The sequence below is a fragment of the Bos indicus x Bos taurus genome, chromosome 13, assembly GCF_003369695.1.
Source record: "Bos indicus x Bos taurus breed Angus x Brahman F1 hybrid chromosome 13, Bos_hybrid_MaternalHap_v2.0, whole genome shotgun sequence".
Lineage (NCBI taxonomy): Eukaryota > Metazoa > Chordata > Mammalia > Artiodactyla > Bovidae > Bos > Bos indicus x Bos taurus.
In genome coordinates, this window is record NC_040088.1 from 80,995,450 (window position 1) to 81,009,319 (window position 13,870).

Here is a 13,870-nt window from a genome sequence, read left to right on the forward strand (position 1 = left end):
AAAAAGGGAATTGCACAAAGCCTAGATGGCTACGTGGTTAGAAAAATAAACAAATAAAACTCATTCCATGTTTATAACACTGCTCATCAAATGTGTGTGACCACCATCTGAACATAGTGGGTTCACCATAAGAGCTGCTGTCTCTTAATTAGTACGTATCTTTGTTGTACTGTCATTTACTCCTAGTATTTCAGGTTTGAAAACGATAAGGAAAACAGCATGTGTTAAGAAAGGCAATGCCTGCTTTTGCTCCCATGAGCTCTTTCTCTTCAAGCTGACTGTCCGGAATTTGGCCTTGTGGGCAGAAGGCTTTCCTGGGAGTTTGCTGGGAGGCCACTTGGGGGGCCTGGGTTGGGTCCCATCGTTAGTCCTCAGGAGGCCGTCCTCTGTCTCCGCAGGTCTCCTCAGTGCTGCGGGCGTTCCTAGACCTGATGCTGGTGCGGGAGCCCGCTCGGAGGGCCACAGCACAGGAGCTCCTCAGGCACCCGTTCCTGAAACTGGCGGGGCCGCCGTCCTGCATCGTTCCTCTCATGAGGCAATACCGGCATCACTGAGCGCAAGAGTCACAGAGGTGACGAAGCCAGATGAGGATGCGAGAACAGGTCGGGAGAATGCAGGGAACCGCAGAACATGCAGCAGGCCTGCGAGCCCAGACCAGCTGACTGATGACGACCGGCAGGGCTCGGCAGACCGGGGCGTCCTCTTGTGTCTTCAACAGGCATCTCTCCACTGACAGCTGGCACGCTCATTTGGGACATGGCTTTAATAAGTCATTATTATATTTTTCAGCCTTTCATCCAGCAAATCAGAAGGACTCAGTACAAACTCCGTTATGGTATATCCTAGCCACATGCAGGGTAATGCATAGGATTTTCTATATTGAAAGAATACTTTTCTGGCAAAAAAAAAAAGAAAGGAAAACAAAAAGCACTTTTTTCTTAATGGTAGCGGTGTAATGTATTTTGCAATGAATTTGTAATTTTTCTGTACGATAGTTTTGATAATTTATAGTACTTTGATGTCACGTAGCCATTGTATCAGTTGAAGTAATACCTGTTTACTAGCAAGAGTTTGAAAAAAGTCTTTCCTACTTTTTTATCCCTTTCAGAGAACCAACGATTCTTTAGGAACTTTGAATACTGAATGACTCTCAATCACCGTCAGCTTTAGTAGAATATCTTTCTTATCTTAACAAGTGTCTTATGTGATGGAAGAAGACTTAAGAGTGATGGTGATGGGGGTGGGTGCACATTTCATTTATCCAACCAAAAATAATGCAGTGAAATTTGAGCCACGGTATACCACCAAAAATATTCCTTGGGAGAAAACGAAATATTTTGAAAAACCACATTTTCCTTCAAACCTATTAGTAGTAGTAAACCATCTTTTGCACGGCAGTATGTTCCCCCAGTACCTTCTCTTAAATGAGTATGATGTCCCCTTGTGGCCAAATTTCCCCTCCAAGGAGCAATTTCAGTGCTAGGATGGTTTGATGTATCTGTGGGAGGTGCTGAACTCCATGTTCTGCCCCTGTGCCATCTTGATTCAGCACCCCAGTGCTAGGGTCATTTGGACTTCATTCCCCGAATTGAATGTTTCTAGAAGACTGTGAGAATTCTAGTCTCACAGAAGGAAAAGAGAACAGGGCAAGATGTTTGGTTTTGTTTGTCACTGTTTTGAAAGCTCTGTATGCTGGCACACCAAACTCTTGTCTGTGCTTCCCTTTGTACCGCAGTATTCATTGCTGTTGTTTCTGTACCGTGCTGGGAGTCTGGACTCTAGAGGATGCATTAGGAAAAGGGGATTTTTCCCAGGTGTGATCTGAATTCAGTTGTGACCATGTTACGTGTTTCTGACATAGGAGAGTTGTGCTGCTGACTAGATCTTCTTGAATGTTGATAAACATGAATGACTACTACAATACATTTTGTGTTGCTTGTTGGAAGAATTTGCATGTTAACTGTAGGCCAATATAGATTTGCCTTTAAAACTCTGGAAAAGCTACATAGTCATCATTAGTTTCTATTAATTCTGCATCAAACAAAAGCCATTTGTTACCAAACTGGAAAACCAGAGGCTTTTCTTAATGACTTCACATACTGTAACAAACATGAATTTAAAATTTTGAAAATGCTCTGGCTACTCTAAGCCTAACTAAGAATGTTTGTAATTAATAGGTTGCTAATTATTTATTATAGCTAAAAAGGAAAAAAAGGCATAAAATGACTTTCTACTGTTTAGATTTTCAGTTTTTCTCTAAACTGGAAATGCCTCATCATAAATAGGATCTATAATTTTTTTTCATAAAACACAACACACTCAATGTTTTATGTAAAATATTAAAATATTAATATAAGGCTGTAAGAATGAAAATAATCTAAATCCAGAAAATGGCAGATATGGGAGAGATTGTATTCATTTAACCAGGACTATGTAGAAGTAGAAAGGAAGCAAAAAGAAAATCTTTTTTTAACCAGAGCAAATATTAAAAACCATTGCAGAAAATAGTGGATTTTGGATTCCAAACATTTTCGACAGTGTAATGGAGATTTTTCTGTAATTTTCTTATCACTGGGTCTTTTTTAAAGTCTTCATTGAGTTTACCAAAAGTTACTGTAGCTTAAAAGGTTTTGTGAGCATTAACTATTGGCAGAAACTGCTCTTGCAAATAAAAATAAATGTTTGCCTTTTTTTCCACTGTGTCATTGGAAACTCGAGTGATTTCCTGAATTTGTTTCTTGAGTGACAAGAATGATGTCTTTATGACCTTGGGGAATGCAAATGAGTTGCTATAAAATTATATGTAATATCACATTGACATGAACCACAGATAAAAATTCCTATCCCCAGAGGTTACAAACATTGTAAGACAAGAATGCAGATACTACTATGAAGAAAAAAAATTTAATCCTGGAAGGCCAAATTCAAGGAAAGCTAGATTCATGGCCAAAGATTCCTACTCTACCTCTCTTGTTCCAAAGATGCTGGACTGATCTGAATGTTTTTACCCACAAAAGATATAGTCAGGAGGTTGTTCTGGATCAGAGAAGCTCTCTGGGAGACTGAAAGCGAGTGCTGGGACACCTGCTCCACTTGGTGACAGGGGAGATGTTAACGTTTATCCCATGAAGTTGGGAGGGATGCTGATACATATAGAGTTCATTTCTCATCTGGAAGTTTCAGAAAGTGAAAACCCCAGGACATACGTAGCCTGAGGCTCAGGATGAGACCTCTGGATAGTATATATTGTGTGCCTGGGAAGAGAAAGATGGAAGCAACCTTCCCCAGGCAGGTCCCTGAAGCCCTACGCGGGCATAGAAGACACCCATTTCCTCTGGCTCTGATGGTGCATGGAAAGGGAGCAGGGAGCATCAGTCAGTTCAGTTCAGTTCAGTCGCTCAGTTGTGTCTGACTCTTTGTGACCCCATGAATCGCAGCACACCAGGCCTCCCTGTCCATCACCATCTCCTGGAGTTCACTCAGACTCATGTCCATCGAGTCAGTGATGCCATCCAGCCATCTCATCCTGTCATCCCCTTCTCCTCCTGCCCCCAATCCCTCCCAGCATCAGAGTCTTTTCCAATGAGTCAACTCTTCACATGAGGTGGCCAAAGTATTGGAGTTTCAGCTTTCGCATCATTCCTTCCAAAGAAATCCCAGGGCTGATATCCTTCAGAATGGACTGGTTGGATCTCCTTGTAGTCCAAGGGACTCTCAAGAGTCTTCTCCAACACCACAGTTCAAAAGCATCAGTTCTTCAGTGCTCAGCTTTCTTCACACTCCAACTCTCACATCCATACATGACCACTGGAAAAACCATAGCCTTGACTAGACGGACATTTGTTGGCAAAGTAATGTCTCTGCTTTTCAATATGCTGTCTAGGTTGGTTGTACCTTTTCTTCCAAGGAGTAAGCGTCTTCTAATTTCATAGCTGCAATCACCATCTGCAGTGATTTTGGAGCCCCAAAAAATAAAGTCTGACACTGTTTCCACTGTTTCCCCATCTACTTGCCATGAAGTGAAGGGACCAGATGCCATGATCTTCGTTTTCTGAATGTTGAGCTTTAAGCCAACTTTTTCACTCTCCTCTTTCACCTTTATCAAGAGGCTTTTGAGTTCCTCTTCACTTTCTGCCATAAGGTATGTCATCTGCATATCTGAGGTTATTGATATTTCTCCCAGCAATCTTGATTCCAGCTTGGCAAGCGCTTAATTAAGAAATGGGATGGTGCCCAACTTGGCGAGGGCATTGGAGGCATGCACCATGGGAGAATCAAAGAGAAATACAGCTGCTTTTCCTTGCTTCCCCATTTTTTGTTGTTTGTTTTTTGACTGTGTTGTCTTCGTTGCCACGCATGGGCTCCCTCTAGTTGAGGCTAGCGGGGCTGCTCTTTAGGGGCAGGGCACAGGCTTCTCGTTGTGGTGGCCTCCGCAGTTGCAGCATGCAGGAGTAGTTGCAGCTTGCAGGCTCTGGAGCATGGCCTGAATAGCTGTGGCATGTGGGCTTAGTTGCCCCATGGCGTGTGGAATCATCCTGGACTGGGGATCGAACCTGTGTCCCTGTACTGGCAATTGGGTTCTCAATCACTGGATGACCAGGGAAGGCCACGGCTGCTTTTCTACAGTGTACAGGAGTTGGGAAGGACCTGAATATTACTCTAAAACCACATATATCATCCATACCATGACCACTCCAAAAGCAGAGGCTGTCTTCAGTTGGACACGAATGAGATTCAGGCATCTCACCTTCCTCCAACAGCATCTCCAGGCAGCTGATTGCAGCCAGCTGGGTTACTGAACGCCCCCCTCCTGATGGCTCCCCATAAGTTTGAGCCAGGAGTTTGTAAGAGATTTGATTTGGGGGAGGGACTCAGAAGAAAGAAAGAACAAGAAAGTGCACCGTGTTTCCTGACACTACCTATGCCCTGCTACTTCTGTCTCTTTCTCCGATGCAAGCTTAGCCCGAGCAAAGGAAAGGGGGGTTATTTTGAATTCGAATGAGATTGTCTTCTTTAATGGCTTAGACAGATAGAATCAGGCTGAATTATTGTTGTGTTCCCTATATCCACTGGGAAGAACACACTCAGTAGCGATTACTGGAAAAATAAAATCATTCCATGAAGTTATCAATTCAGTGAGTTCAGACTCTGGTCAAAACGATCCAGTGACTATCACTGGGTCATCAAAGAAACGGTAATGGGATTTCAGGCAGAGAGAAGATGGATTTGGTCTGAAGCAGGTACAAAACGTACAAGCAGGAGCAGTTCTGTGAGAGGGAGATGAAATAGCACTTGTCCAGATTGTGCAGCAAACCTGTCAACAGAAGTCTTGAAATGTGTATACCCTGAATCAAGAGAATAGATGACCTCTGCATGGATTCTGACAGAAGGAGAATCTAAGGCAAAGACCCACATACAACTACTTCCTGAGAGATGACCCCAGGAAGCTCACTGGACATGGCGGAGTGTGGAGATGAGACCAAGAGGGACAGAGGTTTGAAAAACGGGTGTGTATTGATGAATAGTCACTCCTACGGGTGCCTGGGGCTCTGTCGCGCCGGAGACCTTCTGGGAGAGATGCTCCAGAATCATCTTTCTAGGAGCAAGGAGGCTAAGAGTATTTATGCACCATCTCCTATTCCTCGCTGCTTGAGAGCTGCTTCTAGGGCATCATCCCCCAGAATTTCCATCTTGCCCTGTATAAGGAGAAAGCTTGTTCCCTCTGACAAACAGGGAGGGAGACGCAGAAAGCCATAGGCATGTGTAAGCTCCAGGAAGGGCCAAGGGAATGTGGGTGCAACCCTGCCAACATCTGGCATAAATAGATCTGATGAAGGAGGAAAAGGGGACTTGAGAAAGTTGAAGGGTTCCTGATTTCCGGGTCAAAATACACTATTTTAAAAGCAAAGAGATTCCTTATCCTGAAAGTTTTACCCACATGGCAAATGCTTTGATGTTTATGCCCCATCATCATTGACAGCATTTTGAAAAAAATTAAAGGCAGAAAGTATGGCAAGGTCATGTACAGTCCACCTTAATGGAGCCTAACCAAGTCCCAACTGCTTGGTTGATGACGGTACATGAATCATACCTGAATAGACCACACACACACACACACACACACCCTGTTCAGCTTCATAAGGGCAGGGATTTTTGCCCATTTTGTTTACTAATGTGTCCCCAACACCCAGATCAGGGTCTACAAAACACAGGACTAGTGCTAACAAATAATTGTCATTTCATTTGTCACATGAGCCTTTGTAACTCCTTCCCCAGCAGACAGTCTGACAGGATCTGTCACTTTATTTATTTATGTATTTATTTTTACTGAAGTAGAGTTGATTTGCAACATGTGGCAATCTCTGCTATATAGCAAAGTGACTCAGTTTATACTTACATGCACTCTTTTTGAAATGATAACTTAAGTAGCCATCAGCCCTGGAGTTCTTAACCTAATTTTGTTCCTCTTGGCTGTTTGAGGCCTAAGGACTCCTCAGGAAAATGTTTTAAAGTGAATAAAATACATAGGCTCACAAAGTAAATCAATTAAATACAGTTATAAAAACATATTTTTGTTGTCATGGTTATAATGTATTAAATAACAAGATTTGTGATGGGTCTAATAACTACTATAGTTTCAAACAAGAAATATAAATGATTTTTGGATGCATCTCCAATGAGTGTAACATGGTGATTTCTGCAGAAGACACATACCCAGGTGGTGCTTATGTATGTTCATAATTGAAGGAAATGCTACCCTTCATTTAAGGCTAGTAAAACTGGAAGAAGCACAAGTTGGAATCAAGATTGCCGGGAGAAATATCAATAACCTCAGATATGCAGGTGACACCACCCTTATGGCAGAAAGTGAAGAGGAACTAAAAAGCCTCTTGATGAAAGTGAAAGAGGAGAGTGAAAAAGTTGGCTTAAAGCTCAACATTCAGAAAATGAAGATCATGGCATCTGGTCCCATCACTTTATGGGAAATAGATGGGGAAACAGTGGAAACAGTGTCAGACTTTATTTTTTTGGTCTCCAAAATCACTGTAGATGGTGATGAAATTAAAAGATGCTTACTCCTTGGAAGAAAAGTTAAGACCAACCTAGATAGCATATTCAAAAGCAGAGACGTTGCTTTGCCAACAAAGGTCCGTCTAGTCAAGGCTATGGTTTTTCCAGTGGTCATGTATGGATGTGAGAGTTGGACTGTGAAGAAAGCTGAGTGTCAAAGAATTGGTGCTTTTGAATTATGGTGTTGGAGAAGACTCTTGAGAGTCCCTTGGACTGCAAGGAGATCCAACCAGTCCATTCTGAAGGAGATCAGCCCTGGGATTTCTTTGGAAGGAATGATGCTAAAGCTGAAACTCCAGTACTTTGGCCACCTCATGCGAAGAGTTGACTCATTGGAAAAGACTCTGATGCTGGGAGGGATTGGGGGCAGAAGGAAAAGGGGACGACAGAGGATGAGATGGCTGGATGGCATCTCTGGACGTGAGTCTGAGAGACTCTGGGAGTTGGTGATGGACAGGGAGGCCTGGTGTGCTGCGATTCATGGGGTCGCAAAGAGTCGGACATGACTGAGCAACTGAACTGAACTGAACTGAAAACTAGAAGTGCAATTTTCTTTCTCATGTAAGTTCATGGACCCTGACTATCTCCCCCAAACTGACAACCTCCTGAGCCTCTGGGCTGGGAGTGGAGAGAATCCCTGCATAGGAACATTCTCTGAATCCAAAATAAACAGACATAGAACACTGGATGCCAGGTTAAAGAAACAAAACAAAACCCTGTATTGGTCCTTTGGGGTCATTTGTGAATGTGTATAGCTGGTAAAATTTGTACACTCATGTTAAGAAGGATGCTACAAGAATGTCATTGCATGTAAGCTCAGCCGTGTCCAACTCTTTGTGACCCCATGGTTGCAGCCCGCCGGGCTACTCTGTCCACAGGATTTTTTAGGTAAGGATACTGAGTGGGTTGCCATTTCTTCCAACAGGAGATCTTCCTGATCCAGGGATCAAACCCGAGTTTCCTGGGTGTCCTGCATTGGCAGGCAGATTCTTTACTACTGAGCCACCTGGGAAGCCCAGTGGAGCATTCTCAGTGCGCTTCAGTTCAGTTCAGTTGCTCAGTCGTGTCTGACTCTTTGCAACCCCATGAATCGCACCACGCCAGACCTCCCTGTCCATCACCAACTCCTGGAGTTTACCCAAACTCATGTCCATCGAGTTGGTGATGCCATCCAGCCATCTCATCCTCTGTCATCCCCTTCTCCTCCTGCCTCCAATCCCTCCCAGCATCAGGGTCTTTTCCAATGAGTCAACTCTTCCTATTAGGTGGCCAAAGTATTGGAGTTTCAGCTTCAGCATCAGTCCTTCTAATGAATACCCAGGACTGGTCTCCTTTAGGATGGACTGGTTGGATCACCTTGCAGTCCAAGGGACTCTCAAGAGTCTTCTCCAGCACCACAGATCAAAAGAATCGATTCTTTGGCAATCAGCTTTCTTCATAGTCCAATTTTCACATCCATACATGACCACTGGAAAAACCATAGTCTTGACTAGATGGACCTTTGTTGGTAAAGTAATGTCTCTGCTTTTCAACATGCTATCTAGGTTGGTCATAACTTTCCTTCCAAGGAGTAAGTGTCTTTTAATTTCATGGCTGCAATCACCATCTGCAGTGATTTTGGAGCCCAGAAAAGTAAAATCAGCCAATGTTTCCACTGTTTCCCCATCTATTTCCCATGAAGTGAAGGGACCAGATGCCATGATCTTAGTTTTCTGAAAGCTGAGCTTCAAGCCAACTTTTTCACTCTCCTTTTTCACTTTCCTCAAGAGGAATTTTAGTTCCTCTTCACTTTCTGCCATAAGGGTGGTGTCATCTGCATATCTGAGGTTATTGATATTTCTCCTGGCAATCTTGATTCCAACTTGTGCTTCTTCCAGCCCAGCGTTTCTCATGATGTACTCTGCATGTAAGTTAAATAAGCAGGGTGACAATATACAGCCTTGACGTACTCCTTTTCTTATTTGGAACCAGTCTGTTGTTCCATGTCCAGTTCTAACTGCTGCTTCCTGACCTGCATATAGGTTTCTCAAGAGGCAGGTCAGGTGGTCTGGTATTCCCATCTCTTTCAGAATTTTCCACAGTTTATTGTGATCCACACAGTCAAAGGCTTTGGCATAGTCAATAAAGCAGAAATAGATGTTTTTCTGGAACTCTCTTGCTTTTTCAATGATCCAGCGAATGTTGGCAATTTGATCTCTGGTTCCTCTGCCTTTTCTAAAACCAGCTTGAACATCTGGAAATTCATGGTTCACCTATTGCTAAAGCCTGGCTTGGAGAATTTTTAGCATTACTTTACTAGCATGTGAGATGAGTGCAATTGTGCGGTAGTTTGAGCATTCTTTGGCATTGCCTTTCTTTGGGATTGGAATGAAAACTGACCTTTTCCAGTCCTGTGGCCACTGCTGAGTTTTCCAAATGTGCTGGCATATTGAGTGCAGCACTTTCACAGCATCATCTTTCAGAATTTGAAATGGCTCAACTGGAATTCCATCACCTCCACTAGCTTTGCTCGTAGTGATGCTTTCTAAGGCCCATTTGACTTCACATTCCTGGATATCTGGCTCCAGGTGAGTGATCACACCATCATGATTATCTGGATCATGAAGCTCTTTTTCGTACAGTTCTTCTCTGTATTCTTGCCACCTCTTCTTAATATCTTCTGCTTCTATTAGGTCCATACTATTTCTGTCCTTTATCAAGCCCATCTTTGCATGAAATATTCCCTTGGTATCTCTAATTTTCTTGAAGAGATCTCTAGTCTTTCCCATCCTGTTGTTTTCCTCTATTTCTTTGCATTGATCACTGAGGAAGGTTTTCTTATCTCTCCTTGCTACTCTTTGGAACTCTGCATTCAGATGCTTATATCTTTCCTTTTCTCCTTTGCTTTTCACTTCTCTTCTTTTCACAGCTATTTGTAAAGCGTCCTCAGACAGCCATTTTGCTTTTTTCCATTTCTTTTCCATGGGGATGGTCTTGATCCCTGTCTCCTGTACAATGTCACAAACCTCTGTCCATAGTTCATCAGGCACTCTGTCTATCAGATCTAGTCCCTTAAATCTATTTCTCACTTCCACTGTATAATCATAAGGGACTTGATTTAGGTCATACCTGAATGGTCTAGTGGTTTTCCCTACTTTCTTCAATTTAAGTCTGAATTTGGCAATAAGGAGTTCCTGATCTGAGCCACAGTCAGCTCCTGGCCTTGTTTTTGCTGACTGTATAGAGCTTCTCCATCTTTGACTACAAAGAATATAATCAATCTGATTTCGGTGTTGACCATCTGGTGATGTCCTTGTATAGAGTCTTCTCTTGTGTTGTTAGAAGGTGTTTGCTATGACCAGTGCGTTCTCTTGGCAAAACTCTATTAGCCTTTGCCCTGCTTCATTCTGTACTCCAAGGCCAAATTTGCCTGTTACTCCAGGTGTTTCTTGATTTCCTACTTTTGTATTCCAGTCCCCTATAATGCAAAGGACATCTTTTTGGGTGCTTAGTGCTGTCCAAGGACTTAAATGTACTGTTGTGTATCCTCAAATAACTTTGCAAGTAGGGAGCAGTGAGCTCCACTTTCAGATGAGAAGATGAACGCAGAGAAGCCTAATAATTTGGCTAATGTTGCAAGTATACTGGTAGCTAACTCTTTTTGTTGTTGTTGTTAACCAGAAGTTTTCATGCTTGTGCATCCGAATTGCTTGGAGAGAGCAAATAGTCAAACTACCAATTCCAGGATCTCAGCATGGAGATTCTCAGTCACTGGTTTGATGCCCTATAACTGCCATCTTTCAGTGCCCCCAGGGATGATTCTGTTGCAGGCTGCTTGCAAGCTGCACTTTGAGACACAGATGGAAGCTGTGTCCGTCTGGTTCAGGTTGCTCGGCTGTTTGTTCCAGGGAGGTGCTTGTGCCCAGCGCCGCTTTGGACAACCCTGCCCCATGAAACACCCCAGTGCATGCTGCCTCCACCACACGCTGCAGGTCATTCCTGCCATCGCTCCTCACACTTCCCCATTCTCATTTCTCTGGTATCTCCCCCATCCACATGGATTTGCCAAGTCTTTGTTAATGGAAAGACTGGGGAATTGGCAAGAACAGCGAGATTACAATTTAGAGGAATTTCTTAGGCTGGAGAACGGTCTCTCCTGCCCTTGAGGCAGATTCACTTGGAGCTATTTCCCAAGAATGGTGGAACCTCACAAAGAATCAGGCTCAGAATTGAAATTAAACTCCCTTTTCCCCTGAGAAACATACATATGTTTCATATGGCCAGGCTTTTACAGGCTGGCAGACCAGCAACCAGACACAGCATCTTTTTGTGCCCGGAGGCATTTGTGCTTAAAACTCCAGTAAAAAAGAAAAATGAGGGTTAAAGGGGTAATTGAGCATCTGTGCTTTAGCTGTTGTTTTCTTTCCTGTCTCTGAGCCTGGGAAGCAATGCAGATAGACAAGCCTCTGCCCTAGCTTGCTCCTGCCGCAGGAGCTTCGGCAAAATGCAGAACAATGGCAAGGGACGTGAACCATGCCTCTGGGCACCGTGCCCATCCACCCAGAGACCGCCAACCCTGCCCTCATCAGGAGGGCCCCCCTATATTTTGCTTATCTGATAACGAAGATTTTAAAAGGGCTGAGAAAAATAAGGTGTAGAAATTAGGCTGAACTTGAGACTTAATTTTAGGACTGCTAGATAAAGACGCGGGAGAAGGCAATGGCAGCCCACTCCAGTACTCTTGCCTGGAAAATCCCATGGATGGAGGGGCCTGGTGGGCTGCAGTCCATGGGGTGGCTAAGAGTCGGACAGGACTGAGCGACTTCACTTTCACTTTTCACTTTCATGCATTGGAGAAGGAAATGGCAACCCACTCCAGTGTTCTTGCCTGGAGAATCCCAGGGACGGGGGAGCCTGGTGGGCTGCCATCTATGGGGTCACACAGAGTCGGACACGACTGAAGTGACTTAGCAGCAGCAGCAGCAGATAAAGATGTGACAATTAATAATAACAGTAATGGTCCTGGCTTTTTATACAAACTATGTATCACTGGTAGAAAAAAAATCACTCGATTTTGAGAATTAAGAAATTTGGATTCTAGAAAGATTTACTTAGCTTAGCCATAGGGATGTGACCACGTGGCAACACTTTGAGAAGTGGGAAGGTACCCTGTTCTATCTCCAGTGATCTGTGTGTGTGTGCTCTTTCCTGTTAAACCTCCCCCTGTAGAGACCTGCAGTTGTCAAGTTGACCGCTGCATACCCAGCACTGAGCCTGCACTCAGCAAGTGCTCAAAAACATTTGCTGAATGAATGGATGAGCAACAATTCCAAAGCTAGTAATCAATCCTATGTTTTGTGAAAGTAAATTTTTTTTTAAAAAAACACAATTTTACTTTTGTAAAAGTAGATTAACCAAATTATGTAAACATGGAGTTTTCAGAAATACCACTCAGAAAAGTTTTAAAAAGTTTTCTAAAGAGGATCCAGAAAGAAAGGGTCACTCATGGATATATTTAAGAGCCTGTTTCTCCATAAAACCTTGGATGGTTCAAAAGAAATAGGAAATTTCTTAAAAATACATGAGATGGTAAAAAGGAAAGAGCTTGTCATGTTTGGGGCATGAAGGGTGAGATAGTCACAGATGATGGAAAAATGGAGTGAACTGAGGTGGGGCAGGAGGTGTCTTCCCCATCACAGATGAGGGAGTGGAGTGAACTGGGGATTAGGTGTCTTCCGCATTACAGATGAGAGAGTGGAGTGAACTGACAGGGTTGGGGGCAGGTGTCCATCCCCATCACTTATAAGAGAGTGGAGTGAACTGAGGGTCAGATGTCTACCCCCATTACATGAGATAGTGGAGTGAGCTGAGTGGGCAGGTGTCCACCCCCATCACAGAGGAGAGAGTGGAGTGAACTGGGGGGAGGGGGAGCAGAAGTCAATCCCCATCACAGATGAGAGAGTGGAGTGAACTGAGGGGGTGGCAGGTATACATCCCCATCACAGACAATAGAGTCGGGTGAACTGGGCGGGGAACAGGTGTTCACCCCATCACAGATGAGAGATTGGCCTGTACTAGGGGGGCAGTTTTCCACCCTCATCACAGTTGAGACAGTGGAGTGAAATGGGTGGAGGGCAGGAGTCCACCATCACAGATGAGAGAGTGGAGTGACCTGGAGGGACAGGTGTCCACCCCCATCACAGATGAGGGAGTGGAGTGAGCTGGGGGGAGGGGTCAGGAGTCCACCACCTCACAGATGAGAGAGTGGAGTGAACTGTGGGTCTGGTGTCCACCCCCATTACATGAGATAGTGGAGTGAGCTGAGCGGGAAGGTGTCCACCCCATCACAGATGAGAGAGTGGAGTGAACTTGGGGGGGCAGGTGTCCACCTCCATCACAGATGAGGGAGTGAACTGGGGGTCAGGTGTCCACCAGCACCCGGGGCTTCTCCGTTTCTTTGTGCAACATGCAGCTTTTACAAGGAATCAGGGCTTGCTCCTCACTGTTACCAGGCAGACACTGAAAAGAGTTCTTTCTTGCAAAGACTGAGGCTAACAGAGCAGCAAACGGACAGGTCAGAGGACAGCAGCTGGTCGATACTTATCAAGATTTGCTGGGATGATGAAATACCAAGGATGTGCTTCTGTCAACAGTTGAAGGCTTGGGGGGGAGACTCACAAGCTGCCTCTCGTGCAGGGGTGGTTTCATGGGGCTTGATGGATCCCCACCCTAACACCAGAGGAGAGGATCTCCCTCTTCTAGCTCAGAACTGAACAATGATTATTTAGGAGGTGGATGAAATCCAAACTATGTACCTTTC

At 44.2% G+C, this 13,870-nt stretch overlaps 1 protein-coding gene across 2 annotated transcripts in view; it reads left to right on the forward strand.

The window, feature by feature from the left end:
* The window catches only part of PAK5 (p21 (RAC1) activated kinase 5), a 426,783-nt gene extending 424,081 nt beyond the window's left edge, over positions 1-2,702 (forward strand). For both annotated transcript variants that reach the window (XM_027560315.1, XM_027560316.1), the window contains exon 10: positions 399-2,702. In XM_027560315.1, coding sequence (XP_027416116.1) covers positions 399-554 — 156 coding nt within the window. In that variant the 3' untranslated portion in view covers positions 555-2,702. The remainder of the gene's footprint in view (positions 1-398) is intronic.
* Positions 2,703-13,870: the final 11,168 nt, after the last annotated feature.